Raw genomic sequence first — 15028 nt, forward strand, 5'->3', positions numbered from 1 at the left:
GTGTGTTAAGATCACAAAGAGTTGGATTTTTGTAGTACCAATTCAAGCTTATAGAATGCTTAGGTATTAATGAAACATCAGATAATTTTGAACTATATGAGGAAATGTGGATTTTTGGAATCCATATATTCTTATTTTTAAATATTTTCATATAGAAGGGTTAATTTTTTATAATACCCTTATTAGCTTTTTCTGCACTTAGTCTTTATAATTGAGTTCATTATGTCAAACTTACTTTTTATTTTAAATTTACTGTTAATTCACATTTTCTTCTCTAATAATGGCTGTTTTATTATTAGCTAAATGTTTTTTCATTTAATTTTCCCAGTTTTTACATATCAAATTCAGAAATCCAGACTTCAGATTTATAAAGAAACTAGTTAAAATCTTATTCAACTTTCTATTTCCATTCTTTTCTAAGTATAGTAGTTGAACTTATCTAGGATGGTGGAGGATGAGATAATCCATGTTAGTGAATTTTCTAGACCTCCTTTGGTATAAAACCTCCTTTGAAGTATCTATCAGGTGTGGCTACTTTCTCAAACAATACAGGTTACAATATTTTTATATATCATGGTGGATTAGACTGTCTTTATGAGTTGAAATTTGTCACCTTGTACAAAATCTTTAGCGATAAACATTTCTGAACTTAGTCAAAATTCATGAGTATGAATTTGAGTTAGCTTGAGTCAGGGAATTTCATGGAAAACATTTGCATTGTGAATCAGGCTTTACTGTGGTTTACTACCATCACCTGGTGGCAGCATAGTTAAACTTCAGGGAAAATCTCTAATGGACTTGAAACTCAGAAGGGCCGAAACAGACACCATGAATTAGAATATCATCTGTTAGTGATTATAGAGCAAGGATCAAGTTTCAATACTATAATTTTAGTAATGCATATCATTAATTTCATAGTCCTCTCTGATTTTGTAGTAGTTCCTCTGGTTCCCTGATTCATATTGTCTATTAAAATTGATAGTTTTTGGATTTTTTTTTTTTACTCTACAGTTTTCTTTATCAGTCTTTCCTCATTTCCTTTTTAGTCAAATGATTTTATATCTTTACTGCTATTTGTTTTAATATTTTGCTGAACTTAGATTATTCAGTTTATTTTGAATTTTATTTTGTTTCAATGTAAACAAAGCTAGCTATTTTAGTGTTATCTATAAACTGAATTGGCAACAATTGCCATCATCAATGAAACTATTAAATAATGTTGTTGGCAGGCTTACCATCTGTGGATGCCATTTAATAACTCCCACCAGCTTGTTGTTGAGCTATATCATCATCAGCTTGGATGCAACAATCCAATTAGTTATGTCTAAATGATATAGTTTAATATGTCTACCAATTGTTGATGTGTGTATATGTATGATACATATACACATGGTACATATATACACATTTATGTATGTGTGTGTCTTTGCACATACATATGCATACATATATATATATATATATATATATATATATATATATATATATATATACACACACACATATACCTATTCTTTCCCATGAATGACCTTTTTTCTGTTATTTTAAAAATTGATCTACTCGGATTTCTTTGTTTTTAAGAGGTGTATTGGTTCTCACTTAATACCTTTAGACTCTTGTAGCTAATTTTAGGGTTATTTTAAAATAATTTATTCAATGTTCATATTTGTGTCAGAAGTAAGCCAACAATCTTTGATTTATGTGTTCTCTTTTAACTCAGAATTTTCTAATTTATTTTGATTTTAGGTTTTAAATTTGAATTTCAATATTTCTGACATGTATGAGTTAAAGATTGTGTAGGTGTAATTTTTTTTTTCCCATTTCAGGAAACCATTGTTAGGCATTATATTTGTACAAAAGCACACTCATTAATTCCATTTGTAATATGTTTTATAGTGTAATGAGCTCAGAATCAAGTCAATTTTGGTTAAAATCTTGGTTCTGTCATTTACATAATGGAACATAATAAATGTTTATTGACTAAAATAGCTTTGTGATCTTGGACCAGTTTCAGTTTTCACAGATGTAAAATTAGTAATACTTGTATGTAAATGTGGTTATTTTGAGGATCAAATGAGATAATATATGTTATGATACATTTTACTGTAAAAGCACTATATAAGTGAAAGCTATTTTATTTATTGTGCTTTGGTGAAAGTATCTTTGTTTAGGCCTTTCCACAGATTCCTTTACCTTCAAAAGGTAACTTGATATAGTAGAAAGAGGGCAGAATTAAAATCTGAGCTGCATCCAGAGTTAAGTTTAGTGCTTATTAGTTGAATGACCTTGGGCAGTTCACTTAATTTTACTTTCCCATTTCGTCTTCTGTATAATGGGGATAATAAAATAACTTTGAGTCTCAAATAATTTATGTGCAAGTATTTTTTGAAATTGTCTAGTGTTCTATAAATTTTTTAGTCAGTCTGCACCATTAATTTTAGTAAATTTATGTACTTGACCATGCTATGAAAAGGAAAAGCTGCATGGAAATAAGAACTGGCTTTAGAAAGAACTTCATTATTTCAAGTCTTGCCTCTGACAAACCAGTTGTGTGTGCATGGGTAAATTAGTTAACCTGTTCCTGGCCACTTTTTACTTCAAATTGCACTTAATTTGCTGATCTGCATTGGTGGAAGGTGATAAGAGTACCCACAGGTCTGAAACAAAAGAGCCAAAAACAACAGTAATAACATGTTTAATACTTTTGGAGTTGTTTAATTTATTTGCTTTATTCTTTTTCTAAAATAGTAAGTTTCAAAGTTTTTAGAAGTGAAAATTCTCAAGCATATGAAATTTCTCACCTCAAAATAACTTTGCTTCACTATCCAATAGATATTGTTAAAAATCCAAGCCACTTAAAACCAAATTTTAAGTAAATGTGACTAATTTTGGGCTGCTTTTCCTCTTTTATAATATTATTTTCTATTTCAGAAATTTTGAGTCTGAAATATTGTTACTGTATAACTTTACTTTTTTTAGAATCAAAATAACTAAGTCTCTTTAGTATTTCAGACTTTTGTTCTCCTTTGATTTTTTTAAAAAAAAATTAACCAATAGGTTCCTTATCTTTCTTCTCCCCTTTTCATTTTTCTTCTTACTGCAGTATGGTGAGAGGGGATATTGTAACAAATACTCATAATCAAACAAAGCAAACTCCTACTTTGACTATGTCCAAAATTTCTTATTCTGCAAATTTAGTTCATCACTCTTCTGTCAAGAAAATGAGCAGCATTTTTCATCATTAGTCCTCTGGAATCATAGTCATTGTTTTGAACAGAGTTCTCAAGTCTTTTAGAATTGTCCACTTTTTGAGTGTTATTATAGTGTAAGTTTTTTTCTGGTAATTTTCACTTTATTCTTCTTTCATTTCTTTCTGTTCCTTATTCTCTCCATATTTACTTTTCTGAGACAGATTGGTGTTGTGTTATTCTTTCATAACAGACTTAGAAATTTCTAAAGCCTCAATCACTTACATATTTTATAAGCATATAAAATACAATGCATATAATGCATTTTAAGAAAAAGCAAAGAATAAGATTTATTCTTTATCCTCAATTAACTTGTCATCTATTTGAGGAGATAATACAGAAATACATCAACAGTTAAATAATTAAAAACATAAGATATATTAATAAATAATGTAATATTAATTTCCAAACGGGTGGTAGAAGTCATCAAGAAAGAAGGAAGAGGTCACTGCTTCTTAGTCAGAAAAACTTCTTAGGGAATGTGAGACTTGTTCTGAGACTTGAAGATTCAGACAAAGAGAAAAAAGTCAGCTAAGGAGTGATCAGGGTTTAATGTTGGAAAGGCCCAAGACAGGCTCATAGGATAATGATTAAGATCATGACAGATGTAGAGCTGTCAATGACCTCAGAGGCCATCTTGTTGTTTTATAGATGAGAAAACTTAAGGCCTGCAAAGATTAAGTGACTTGCCCAGGTCACACAGATAGTAAATATAAGAGGTAGAATTTAAATGTAGGCAGTCTTGTTTCTTGAACCATTGTGTTTTCCATTGCCTTGGATTTGGTTGGACTAGAAGATTCGTTTGGGGGATAAGGAAGAATGAGGCAAAGAAGGTTGACTTTGAAGCATGACGAAGACTCGAGGATGACCTTAAATGTTAGTGTAAGGGATTTAAGCATTATTTTCTAGGACAGGTAGTTGAGAACTACTTATTGAAATCTTTGAAGCCACAGAATTATGCAATTAAATTAGTGATTTAGGAACATTGTAGGGTTAAATTTTAATTGGAGAAGCTAAAGCAAAGCTTTAGTTAAGTTAGTGGGTGAATGAAAGTCTATATGAGTGCAGTGATAGGAACAGAAAGCAAGATATGAATGTAGGAAACTTCTTCAAGAAAAAAATCATTTGATTTGTTTACAAAGTAGTTATGAAGATTTAAAGAAAGGGGTAAAAACAAAGATGATGTTGGAAATTTTAAGACTAAGTACAAAGATACAGGTATATCAATATAATAATGTTAAACTTATCTTCTATATTTCAATCCTTGCTTGGTCTTTCCTTGGCAAATTTTTCTCATTAAAAAAAAAAAAAAACCCAGCAATTCAAAATTGTTGTTAATAGTTTAATAGAAAATTAAGACAAAATTTGTGTATTTTATATATATGGTTTATTTTACTGGATTCAAAAATCGAGTTGGTGTTTTAGATTTTTATTTTTTTCAAAATAATTATTTTAAGTTTTTTACTGGTTGAAGTTTTTATTGAAACTTAAAAAAAATAGGATTTCCATTTGAAAAGATATATAACTTCATATTTTTGATGCTAATAAAGGCTAAACTAAAACTACAGAAGAGGCAACTTATTATGCTTAATATGAATTATATAACCTGGTGAGTTTGATGCAGAATATAGAGTATAGAATTTTGTACCTAATTCATTCCAAGTCTGATTATGAAGTTCATATGAAGTTATGAGATAAAAAGCAAGTATAATAATCATTGTGTTAAATATTGAAAAGTATATGGTAGTATTAGGATGGAGCTGTGAAATTACATAAGCATTGTGGTGGCTGTGCTTTTTGTATCTAATATGAAATAATATGTAAGTATATAGTAAATATAGGAAAAAAGAGATGGTTACTTCTTTGGTTGTCTTATTCTTTGATAAACTTTTTAAAATAAAAAAAAAATCCACAAACCTGGCATCAGTGTAATTGAATGGTTTCTAGAAGACCTTTCAGTTAGAATATATAAATTGCATTAATGTCAAAGAATATCTTGCTTTCAGGATGCCCCTAAATCGGGTACTAGTTGCAGCTCTCGCTGTTCAAGTTCCAGACAAGATTCTGAGAGTACAAGGCCAGAATCAGAAACAGAAGATGTATTATGGGAAGACTTGTTACATTGTGCAGAATGCCGTTCATCTTGCACCAGTGAGACAGATGTGGAAAATCCTCAAGTTAATCCATTTATGAAAAAGGAATATAGAGACGACCCTTTTCATCAGGTTAGTTTACAGCAATTGGATTATATGGAGCTGCATGCTTCATTTAACTTGTGAGCTCTGAAAGATTTTAGAGAATAAAGAAAAAAAAAAAAAAACTTGCCTTGAACTAAAACAGTATTCCATTGATACACACACATTTTCCTATTTTGTATCTTTGTAGTCTATTAAGAAAAGGACATTGAGAATTTAGATTACAAGTTACTTTCCTTTACATAACACATTCTTGAAAAGCTCTGGATCAGATTGTTTTTCGTTTATCAGATAACAATTAAAATGTCCTAGGTGAATTCGGTATTTAAGGAACTTTGATTTGGATCCTTAAAATTAAGAAAAAAAAATCATAATTTTAATGTTTATCTCTCCCACTCCCTATCTTGGTCCTATTTTGTGATTTTTCACACATTTTTTTCTTCATATGAGAACATACCTCTATTGCATTCTATCTATATCTATGATTTAAAATATTTACGGCAGTGTCCAGCAGGAAAGAACACGAGATTTGACTTGAAATATCCATTGTGCTTTTATATCTGACTTTGGCTTTGTCACTTTAATCTCTCTGGGTCTCAATTGCTTCATTATGAAATAATAGTTTTGGACCTGTTGGATATGGTTCCTGCAGATCCATGATCCTGTGAAATTAAATGTAATTGTTTTGTATCATTTGTGATGGATAAAAAGCTTGAGAGACTAAAATTTTGGGTAATTAATAATTTTATTAATTTTGGTTAGCAGATAATAAAAAGAAGATTCCATCTCTCATAAATCAAAGATAGATCATAGCTGCCTCTTGAGGGTTATATGCCCTTGAAAGAGGAGGACTGGGTGTTCCTAATACTATTGAAATCTAATTGATCAAAAATGAGAAAATGAATATTATAAGGAGGGGTAAACCTATTCTAATGAAGGAATGGGAGATATGTCTTTGATTATGTTGCTCTTATACTCCCAGACCACCTCTTGTTTGCCAATCCAGATAAAGGATTTATCCTCCACCCAAGACTAAATAGAAATACAATGGGTTTCCGCAATTGGGTGCAGTTGAACAGGATTGAGGAGAATATAAAATCTTATTTATTACCAATCTCCTTCAGATGCTGACTGAATAACCTACAAAGGGCTGGGTTCTGAATGAGGTAATAGAAAGGCAAAAAATCCTAGATTTCCTTAATATTAATAATTGATTATTTAATGTAAGAGAGAAATAGTGAATTCTCTCACATTTAAAGTAAAAAGTTTTTAAAAGGTGGTTAAAGTTCTCAGAATGCAAAAAAAAAAAAAAAATCATTATATTTGCAAACTAGCCAATGGGCAGAGATTCAATAAATTTCAATGGAATAATGATTTAATCAGTGTAGATTTCAGTCCCTCTATAATTTCTCATCTTTTGTGATTCTTGACTATATTCTTCCATAAATCCTCCATAGAAACTCTGCCTAATTTACTAGACCTTCTTTGTGAGTCTCTTAATATTTTGTGGATACTAGTATAACATTTAGTCTGTCCATATTCTCCCTTGTTCTTATGTCCTAAGTGGTCTACTTTTTGATTATATATTTATATCACTTGTTGCATACTAACCATATGGGTAATATGCTGTAACTTACTTAAATTTAATAGCCATATTTTAGTAGCAACTTTGGCATGTGCTCATCACTCTATGATTCTACTCTGTTAAGCTTCCAGAAATCTTTTTCTTATGAAATGTTTCCCAAATGGACTTTGCCTCAGATAAAGTGACAGATGAAAGAAAGACACAGAGAGACAGAGGGGGGTGGGGTGGGGAGAGAGAGATAAAAAGACAGAGAAAGAGTGAGAATGAATGTGTTCAATCTTGTTTTGTCTGTTTCAGATAAGTATTGTTCCTTAGCATTTGAACTCCTTATTTCTGATTGCTTGCAGCATTTTTTCTTTGCCTGCATGTTCTAGATTTTTGGGATGACACTTTTGGGACTTCTCTTTTTAGTAATCACCTCAGGAGGTAAACAGTGGATTCTTTCTAGGTTTACTTTGTTCTCTTTTTTAATAGCTGTGAGGCAGTTTTTATTTTGTGAATTCTTGAAAAATAGTGTCCAAACTTTTAAATTGTAGTTTTCAGGGAAACCAATGATTCTGAAATCATGTCCCTTGGACCTACAGGTTATTTCTCTTTTGATAACATTTTTTCAGTCTCTTGATTTTGTTCTAGTATTTCTTACTGTCTCAATTACTATTTAGTTTTTTTTCTAGTTAGTAAATAATTTATTACTTAGGTAAGGTTTACTACTTTCTGTTTCAAATTATTTTCAATTCTTGAGTTTTATATCTCTTGCTTCCTTATTTTAGATTCTTGTAGAAAATACATTTTTCCCCCCTTTGAGTTATTTACATATTATTATGTAATCCCTATTTCTACCAGTTTTTTTTGTTTTTTTTTTTTTTGTTTTTTTTTTGCTAAGTCCAGTCCACCTGCTATGCTTTTGGGTGGATGGTCAACATCAACTTCATGTGGTTTTCGGTGATGACCTCCACTTCCCAGGATTGGAGTATTCCTTTGGTTATTGTTCTATCTGGAGTTATTTTTAGGTTTTTTTCTGGGAATTAAGTTTTCTGCCTCCATTCAAACAATCCTCTTGGTTGCAAGTCCTTGACCTTAGATATTAAAATTTTTTCACACTCTTCCTATATCTGATGACTTTGCTTAAGTGTAGGATAGTGATTAAATTCAACATTATGGTCATTCAGGGATTTCAGAGTTTTAAAAAAGAATGTATAGTTATTCTGTTGAATAACATTGAAACTGTTAGGAGAAATAAAATGGTTTTATAATGATACATTTACTAATTCATTGCAATTAGTGAGCTATGTAATTGAGGAAGAGAGAGGGATGAACTAAGTGAGGAAAAGGAAAAAACCCAGTAAAAGTAGCACTCTAAATATAAAAGCTTCCTAATATCCTTTGTCCAAAGAAAATGATTATGCTATGAAGGATGTTATGGCAACACAACCACTTTAAACAGTTTTCATTTAGATAGCTAATATATTGCCTTTGGCTTTTAGGACCTTTTGCCAAAAGTTTGGGAGTTTAGATTTACAATTTTCAATATTAGTATCTATCCTCTTTGGAGAGAATATTGCCATATAAAAATATGGTCACAATTACAAAATAGATATTATGAGGAAATAAGTTAACTTTTTTACTACTCAATCATTTTGAGAGGTTTAAAAAAGATAATTAATAAAGCATTTTAACTTTAATGTATAAAAGTGAGATTTTCCAAGAAATTTAAAAACAAAATATTACAAATTCCTCATATTAAAATAACTTTTTACTGAATGATAATTGAAAGCAAGTATCAATGAAATGAAATGTTTTTAAATGTAGCACACTCCTCTTTCAATCCTTAGGATAAAAGAATTCTCCACTTTTCTTATTTTTCTATGAAAAATTGGACCCAATGTATAAAGCTGTGCAACTGAGTGGCACAGTGGTTAGAGTGTGTGGTCTGTAGTCAGGAAAATCTGAGTTCAAGTAAATCCTGTTTCAGATACTTAATAGCTATGTGATCCTGTACAAGACCTATTAATCTTGTTTGATTTAGTTTCCTCATCTATAAAAAGAAAGAGATGGCAAACACTCAAGTATCTTTGCCAAGAAAACACCCCCAAGGGAAGGCAAACACAACTGAAATGACTGAATGTGTAAAGGAAAGTTTTCCCTCTTACCATAGAAGGCAAAGAAAGACACTGTGCTTAAGAAGGAAGGAAATATTTAAATAATGTGTTCAGACTTCTGTATCAAATTTCTAGGTTGCAATCTGTTCTTCATATTTTTCTTAAAAAGCACGAAAATAGCTGTGACATTAATCCACAAATAAACTTTGTACTTTTTCTTTTCCTCACATAACATAGATCTATAGTTGAACATTATATTGTTGCAATGGAAAAAAATCTTCTGTGTGTGGAATCTGATTTTGATGGCTATCATTCCTTCTTTTGTAATGCTAGTATAAGTTTTTGGTCACTATGGATTGTTTGTACTTTTTTATTATTACTTAGGTTTCAAAGATTTTTCATCATTTTTACATAAATAAAAAGTCCCAACTGTTGAGTATTTTGCTAAGAGAGAAGTCATTAAGAAAATTCCAAACTTTATTCTGAAAAAACTGTATAATGGAACAATTAAGACAATTATTAAAGAAACTCATTTGATCTACTGACATTTTCTTTGGCTTTTAGGAGAAAATAGTATTTGATATTTCTTTCTACATACTGGCATATGTATGGTTCAACAAGAATATTTTTATTATATGTAAGAAGCATTTATATGTAACCCTTTTAAAGAACAGGTCAGAACAACTGCTTAAAGTACTTGGAGGAAGGTTCCTGAAATGATGATAGTAAAAACAGGTCTTTTAGAAATATAATATAAACATCCTTGGCATTCAGAAAACTATTCAATTTGTTGCTTTGAACTTCAGAAGCAACTTCCTTGTATTGCTGGGATTCCCTATTGGATCTTTAAAAATTCTTAAGTACTCTATGAGTATCAGGTATTATGCTTCTAGGTTTTGAACCCCTTTCTATCTTCTTCCTTTTTTTCCCTCTAAAGAATAATAATAAAATAAAGAATCCTGTAGATTCACTGTGAAATATTGTTCCTACCATTTACATACTTATTTTAGTTGAATTGACTTATTTTCACTTCTTTAAAAAAATACTTACAATGGAACTTTCAAAATTCCAGGACTTTTTAGAAAGAAATTATTTCTGGAATAGGACTTTGCTGTTTTACTTGTCAACTAAATGATGAAACATAAGTTTTAGCAATAAATATGACATGATTTATTAAAATTATAAAAATGATTTTGTCTATACTTTCATATTTTTGTCATATATTTAGTTGATAGAAGTAGTAAGAGAAATCATGTTGATTTCCTGTCATTATTTTCTAAAGCTTAATTATTTTACATTTTCATTGAAAATACCATTGTAATTTTATTTCCCCAAGAGGCAAATAATAGATTCCTTGTCTTTGAAACCTTTGTTACAGTTCACTCAGGTCATGCACAATTCCTGAATAATATTTTAAATAGCATGTTGTAGTCCTCATAACAGTACTGAATGATTGCAATTTATGGTTTGAACTTAATTATATGAACTAATAGGACATGATAAAATTTGACTGCATTGTAATCAAGATATTGTAACGGCAATTCCTGTTTAGGAAATTGGTTGGACTAGATAACTTTTAAGTTTTTTCTTAAGTTTCTATGAGCTTTCTTTTCAAGGATGTTATAAATTCTATCATTTAGTTGTATAACATTAGATAACAAATATAAGTATTAAAGGTATGTGATACATATTCAAGGTATCTATAGATTAATATGATATGTATATTTTTGCAACCTCACTACTTTATTGTGCTCTTTGAAGAGGTAAGTAGTTTTCTTTTGTGGTTAGGACTTATAAATACCGATGAGTGGCTTGTTTTTAGGAGCAGCCAGGTGTTACAATGGGTAGAATACCATGTCAGGAAGACTCATTTTAGTGAATTCACATCTGGCTTCAGACTCACATTAGCTTTTAATCTTGTTTGCTTCAGTTTCCTGATCTGAAAAATGAGGTAAAGAAGGAAATGATTTCAATATATTTGCTTTAAAAACTCCAAATGGAGTTATAAAGAGTTACATACAACTGAAATAGTCTATCAACAACATCTTGCTTTTATTAGTACTAAAACTTTCATTTAAGACTCTTTTTTCTTACTATCATAACTAATAAAATACCTTTTATTGGCAAGATTCTTCAAATTTTTTTTTTTTACTTTACTAGTTAGGTGATGCAGTAGTTCCAATGATTGGCCTAGAATCAAGAACACCTGAATTCAAAGATGGTCATAGACATTTACTTGCTTTGTGAGCCTGGGCAAGTAACTTGACCTCTGTTTTCTTTATTTTCTTCATGTGTAAAATGGGAATAATAATAGCACCTACTTCCCAGGATGTTGTGAAAGCCACATAAGAAAGTGATTATAAAGCATATAGCACAGTGTCTGGCACATATTACATGCTATATAAATGTTAGCTCTTTATTATAATGATAATTATAATGAAATATTTTTGAAGGTCCAGATGAGATCAATAATGTTTATTTCATTGTTACAAACTAGTTTGAACTCCCATATAAAGATGCAGATATAATGTTAGAGTTATAGTTTTAAGTATTTCTCAATGGTAAGTTTTACTATGCATTTGAGAGTAAATTTCATAATTTGAATATAGGAAAGTTTCTTAACTGTGTAGCTGATAAATTTTTGTGACTTTGTACTTATTTTTGATATTTTTTCATGTTATCTATCATAGATATGTCTGTTAACAAGTCTTAGCCATTTTTGCTCTGGAGTTAAGCTGTTGCATTTTTTATTTTTCAGAGTCATTTGCCTTGGCTCCATAGCTCCAACCCAGGATTAGAAAAAGTCAGTGCAATTGTATGGGAAGGTAATGACTGTAAGAAAGCTGAAATGTCAGTGCTTGAAATAAGTGGGATGATAATGAACCGAGTGAGTATTTTTTCATCTATTCTTATTTGAATGAAAATTAACAAGATAGCATTTATTAAGTGCTTGCTGTTTGCCAGCACTATGCCAATTTTGCAGCATTTATTTTAATGTATAAATTAATAACTATGATATACATATATATACATTTATACAGATATATATAAAGATAACTAGATATAAATTAATTGTATATAAATTTATCTGATAATTATAAATTAGAGATGTTATAGAAATAGATTAATATTAAATAGATATAAGAGAAGATAAAAGATAAACAATTAAGCATTTTTAATACTATGTTGGACATTTTCATTAGAAACTCACCCCATTTCTTCAGCCACAAATGCCTTTGGCAAACCTTTTCTGCTTATTTTACATTAGTCTATAATTTAAAGGGATTTGTAACAAAGCTACAGCTTTCTTAATGATTTAACTCAGCTGGGTTGCTGAAGGTTTCGGAAATCTAAAATTTTGCATGTAAAAGGCTTTAACGATCACCTTCTAGTTTCTGAAATTTTTATTTCCCAAATACTTAGAAATTATTACAGTGTTCTTTCTACTTACTGCACCTTGCTTTCTCCCATGAAAATCATCACAGAGAAAACTGATGGTGATTGGTGATCCAAGCTTTAGGATTGGCAGGGCATGAAGAGAACTAAGGAGGCAGTTTTTAGTTTAACTGGTCAACTGTACGGTAAGAATATCAAGTGAAAAAAGTGAGGCCATAGCAGGAGTGATAAGCTGAGAAAAAAAGTAAAGGAGTTTCTTGCATCTTCATAAAGATGGTACAGTGATGGGTAATGATAAGATCCCAAAGTATGACCTTACTATAGATTGCTGAGGAATATGAAGTGGATTTCAAGTAGAGGAAAGTTAGTGTAATTTATATAAGTTCTTAGAATAACTTGGAGGCCAAATTTTGTTGTTTTTCAGTGATTTTTCAGATATGTCTTTGACAAGTCATTCATGACTCCATTCAAGGTTTTCTTAGCAAATGTACTGGAATGGTTTAGTATTTCTTCTCTGTTTCATTTTACAAATGACAAAAATGAAACTGACAGGGTTAAATGACTTGCTCAGCTTTATACAACTAGGAATTATCTTTAGCTAGATCTGAATTTAGGAAGATGAATCTTCTCTGATCAAGCTTGACAATTTTTCCATTATGGAAAATAGCTGCCCCCAGTAGATTTCAACAAAGGAGACCAATTGATTACAACAAAGATCTAGACAGAGTAACACAGAAGGATGGAATGAGCCTTAGAAGGGAAGTGGTTACATTGACAAAGAAGCAAGGAGGGTGAATATATCTTGGCTTAGTGCAATAGCCTGCATGAGAGAAGTAGCCATTTGTACTCAGATGTGGCTAAGTATGTAGGCCTTTGAAGACTATTATATTTCCTTGAGTACTATGAAGTGGAAAACATATGAGAAAATGACTTTGAAATTTTAAAAATGAAATTTAAAATGACATGCTTATAACTTTAAAGTGCTATAGAAATACTAGCAACTCTTTTTTATTTTAGTCAATGGAACAAACCTGATTAAATTTCTCATAATGAACCTAATTAAAAAACTTAAAGATTGTCGCTTCTATCAGTGCTACAGTCTGATAAAATCTAAAATAATTTTGTATTGCTACAAATATTATTTATTTCTTTTCCCCCCCGTAGGTCAATAGCTACATACCAGGCATAGGATACCAGATTTTTGCAAATGTAATTTCCCTTGTCCTGGGTTTCACTCCATTTGTTTTCCGACTTTCCCAAGCTACAGACTTGGAACAGCTCACAGCATATTCTGCTTCAGAACTTTATATCATTGCATTTGGTTCTAATGAAGACATCTTGGTTCTTTCTATGGTTTTAATAAGTTTTGTGGTTCGTGTATCTCTTGTGTGGATTTTCTTCTTTTTACTTTGTGTAGCAGAAAGAACTTACAAACAGGTGAGTTTAATATAGGCTTCTCATTTAAGGAATAATGAACTTTTTAAGACATTTGATATATGAATATGCTTATAAAATTTATTTTCTTTTGGTCTAAATCTATAATTTTATTGATGTTGATTCTTTAATATGGAAATATCTTCTATTGATACTGATAGACAATTTATATGCAGCTAATAAGGAACTTAGTTAAATACTTGAGGAACACAAGAATATACATCATTGAGGGAGGGGAAGTAGGGAGATTGACTATCTAATTTTTTTCCCCTATATGTAGTTAAACTACAAGGTTAAATAATTTACCCATATTATAGCAGCTATCTGCTATATTCTGCAGAATTTAGCATTCTGAGATCAGCTATTAAATGAAGAACTGAATCTAGGCCTTTCCAATTTCAAGGCCAAGCTTCACCCTGCCATGCCTTATTGCTTGTAAAACATGGTTGTCGGTTTTATTACAATTAAAATTACTTTAAATATAATCTCATTTAAAAATACTATGGAGAAAGAGATGGAAAGTTACTATCATAAATATGGCCTCATAAAATAGCAAAAAGGTAGTGAAGATTTTTTAAAAAATACTTCAGAATGCTTGGTGTGAGACCCTACTAAACTAAGCTATTCATGTTGAGAACATTCATAGATAAAACTGATTGGATACCTTATAGACAAAATATGGAACATATTTTTAGCATTAATAATGGTGAAAACATATCTGGACTCTTAACACCTTTGTCCCCAGTGTGCCTTTTAAGTTAAGGAAGTAGGCCTTAAAGAAGACAGTTGGGAAAAAAAAGGAGTTGGATCATATCTGAGGGACAGAAAGTAGCAAAATAATGGATTGTATTATTGCTCTAAGGCAATCAAGAAAACACTAATACAGTGTTGATCCATATGCTTATTTTCTCCTTACAAAATCTCTGAAAATAATTTATGTATATCATTAAAGCATCCTTATTGAAATTGAGGGAAGAACAGATATCGTTTCACAAAAAAAGTTCTCTTTTAGACCACCATCATATAGTCACACTATTCAGTAAAGGTGCAAAAAAAACCAAAAAACACCAA

The 15028-nt window shown here is 30.5% G+C and overlaps 1 protein-coding gene across 3 annotated transcripts in view; it reads left to right on the forward strand.

The window, feature by feature from the left end:
• Positions 1 to 15028, forward strand: part of PHTF2 (putative homeodomain transcription factor 2) — a 178224-nt gene that overhangs the window by 138262 nt on the left and 24934 nt on the right. For 2 of the 3 annotated variants that reach the window (XM_074268472.1, XM_074268473.1), the window contains exons 10-12: positions 5255 to 5473; positions 11886 to 12014; positions 13688 to 13960. In XM_074268472.1, coding sequence (XP_074124573.1) covers positions 5255 to 5473; positions 11886 to 12014; positions 13688 to 13960 — 621 coding nt within the window. The remainder of the gene's footprint in view (positions 1 to 5254; positions 5474 to 11885; positions 12015 to 13687; positions 13961 to 15028) is intronic. The other variant, XM_074268474.1, reaches the window with a different exon arrangement.

This window comes from Sminthopsis crassicaudata, chromosome 5 (genome assembly GCF_048593235.1).
Source record: "Sminthopsis crassicaudata isolate SCR6 chromosome 5, ASM4859323v1, whole genome shotgun sequence".
In the NCBI taxonomy this organism is placed as follows: domain Eukaryota; kingdom Metazoa; phylum Chordata; class Mammalia; order Dasyuromorphia; family Dasyuridae; genus Sminthopsis; species Sminthopsis crassicaudata.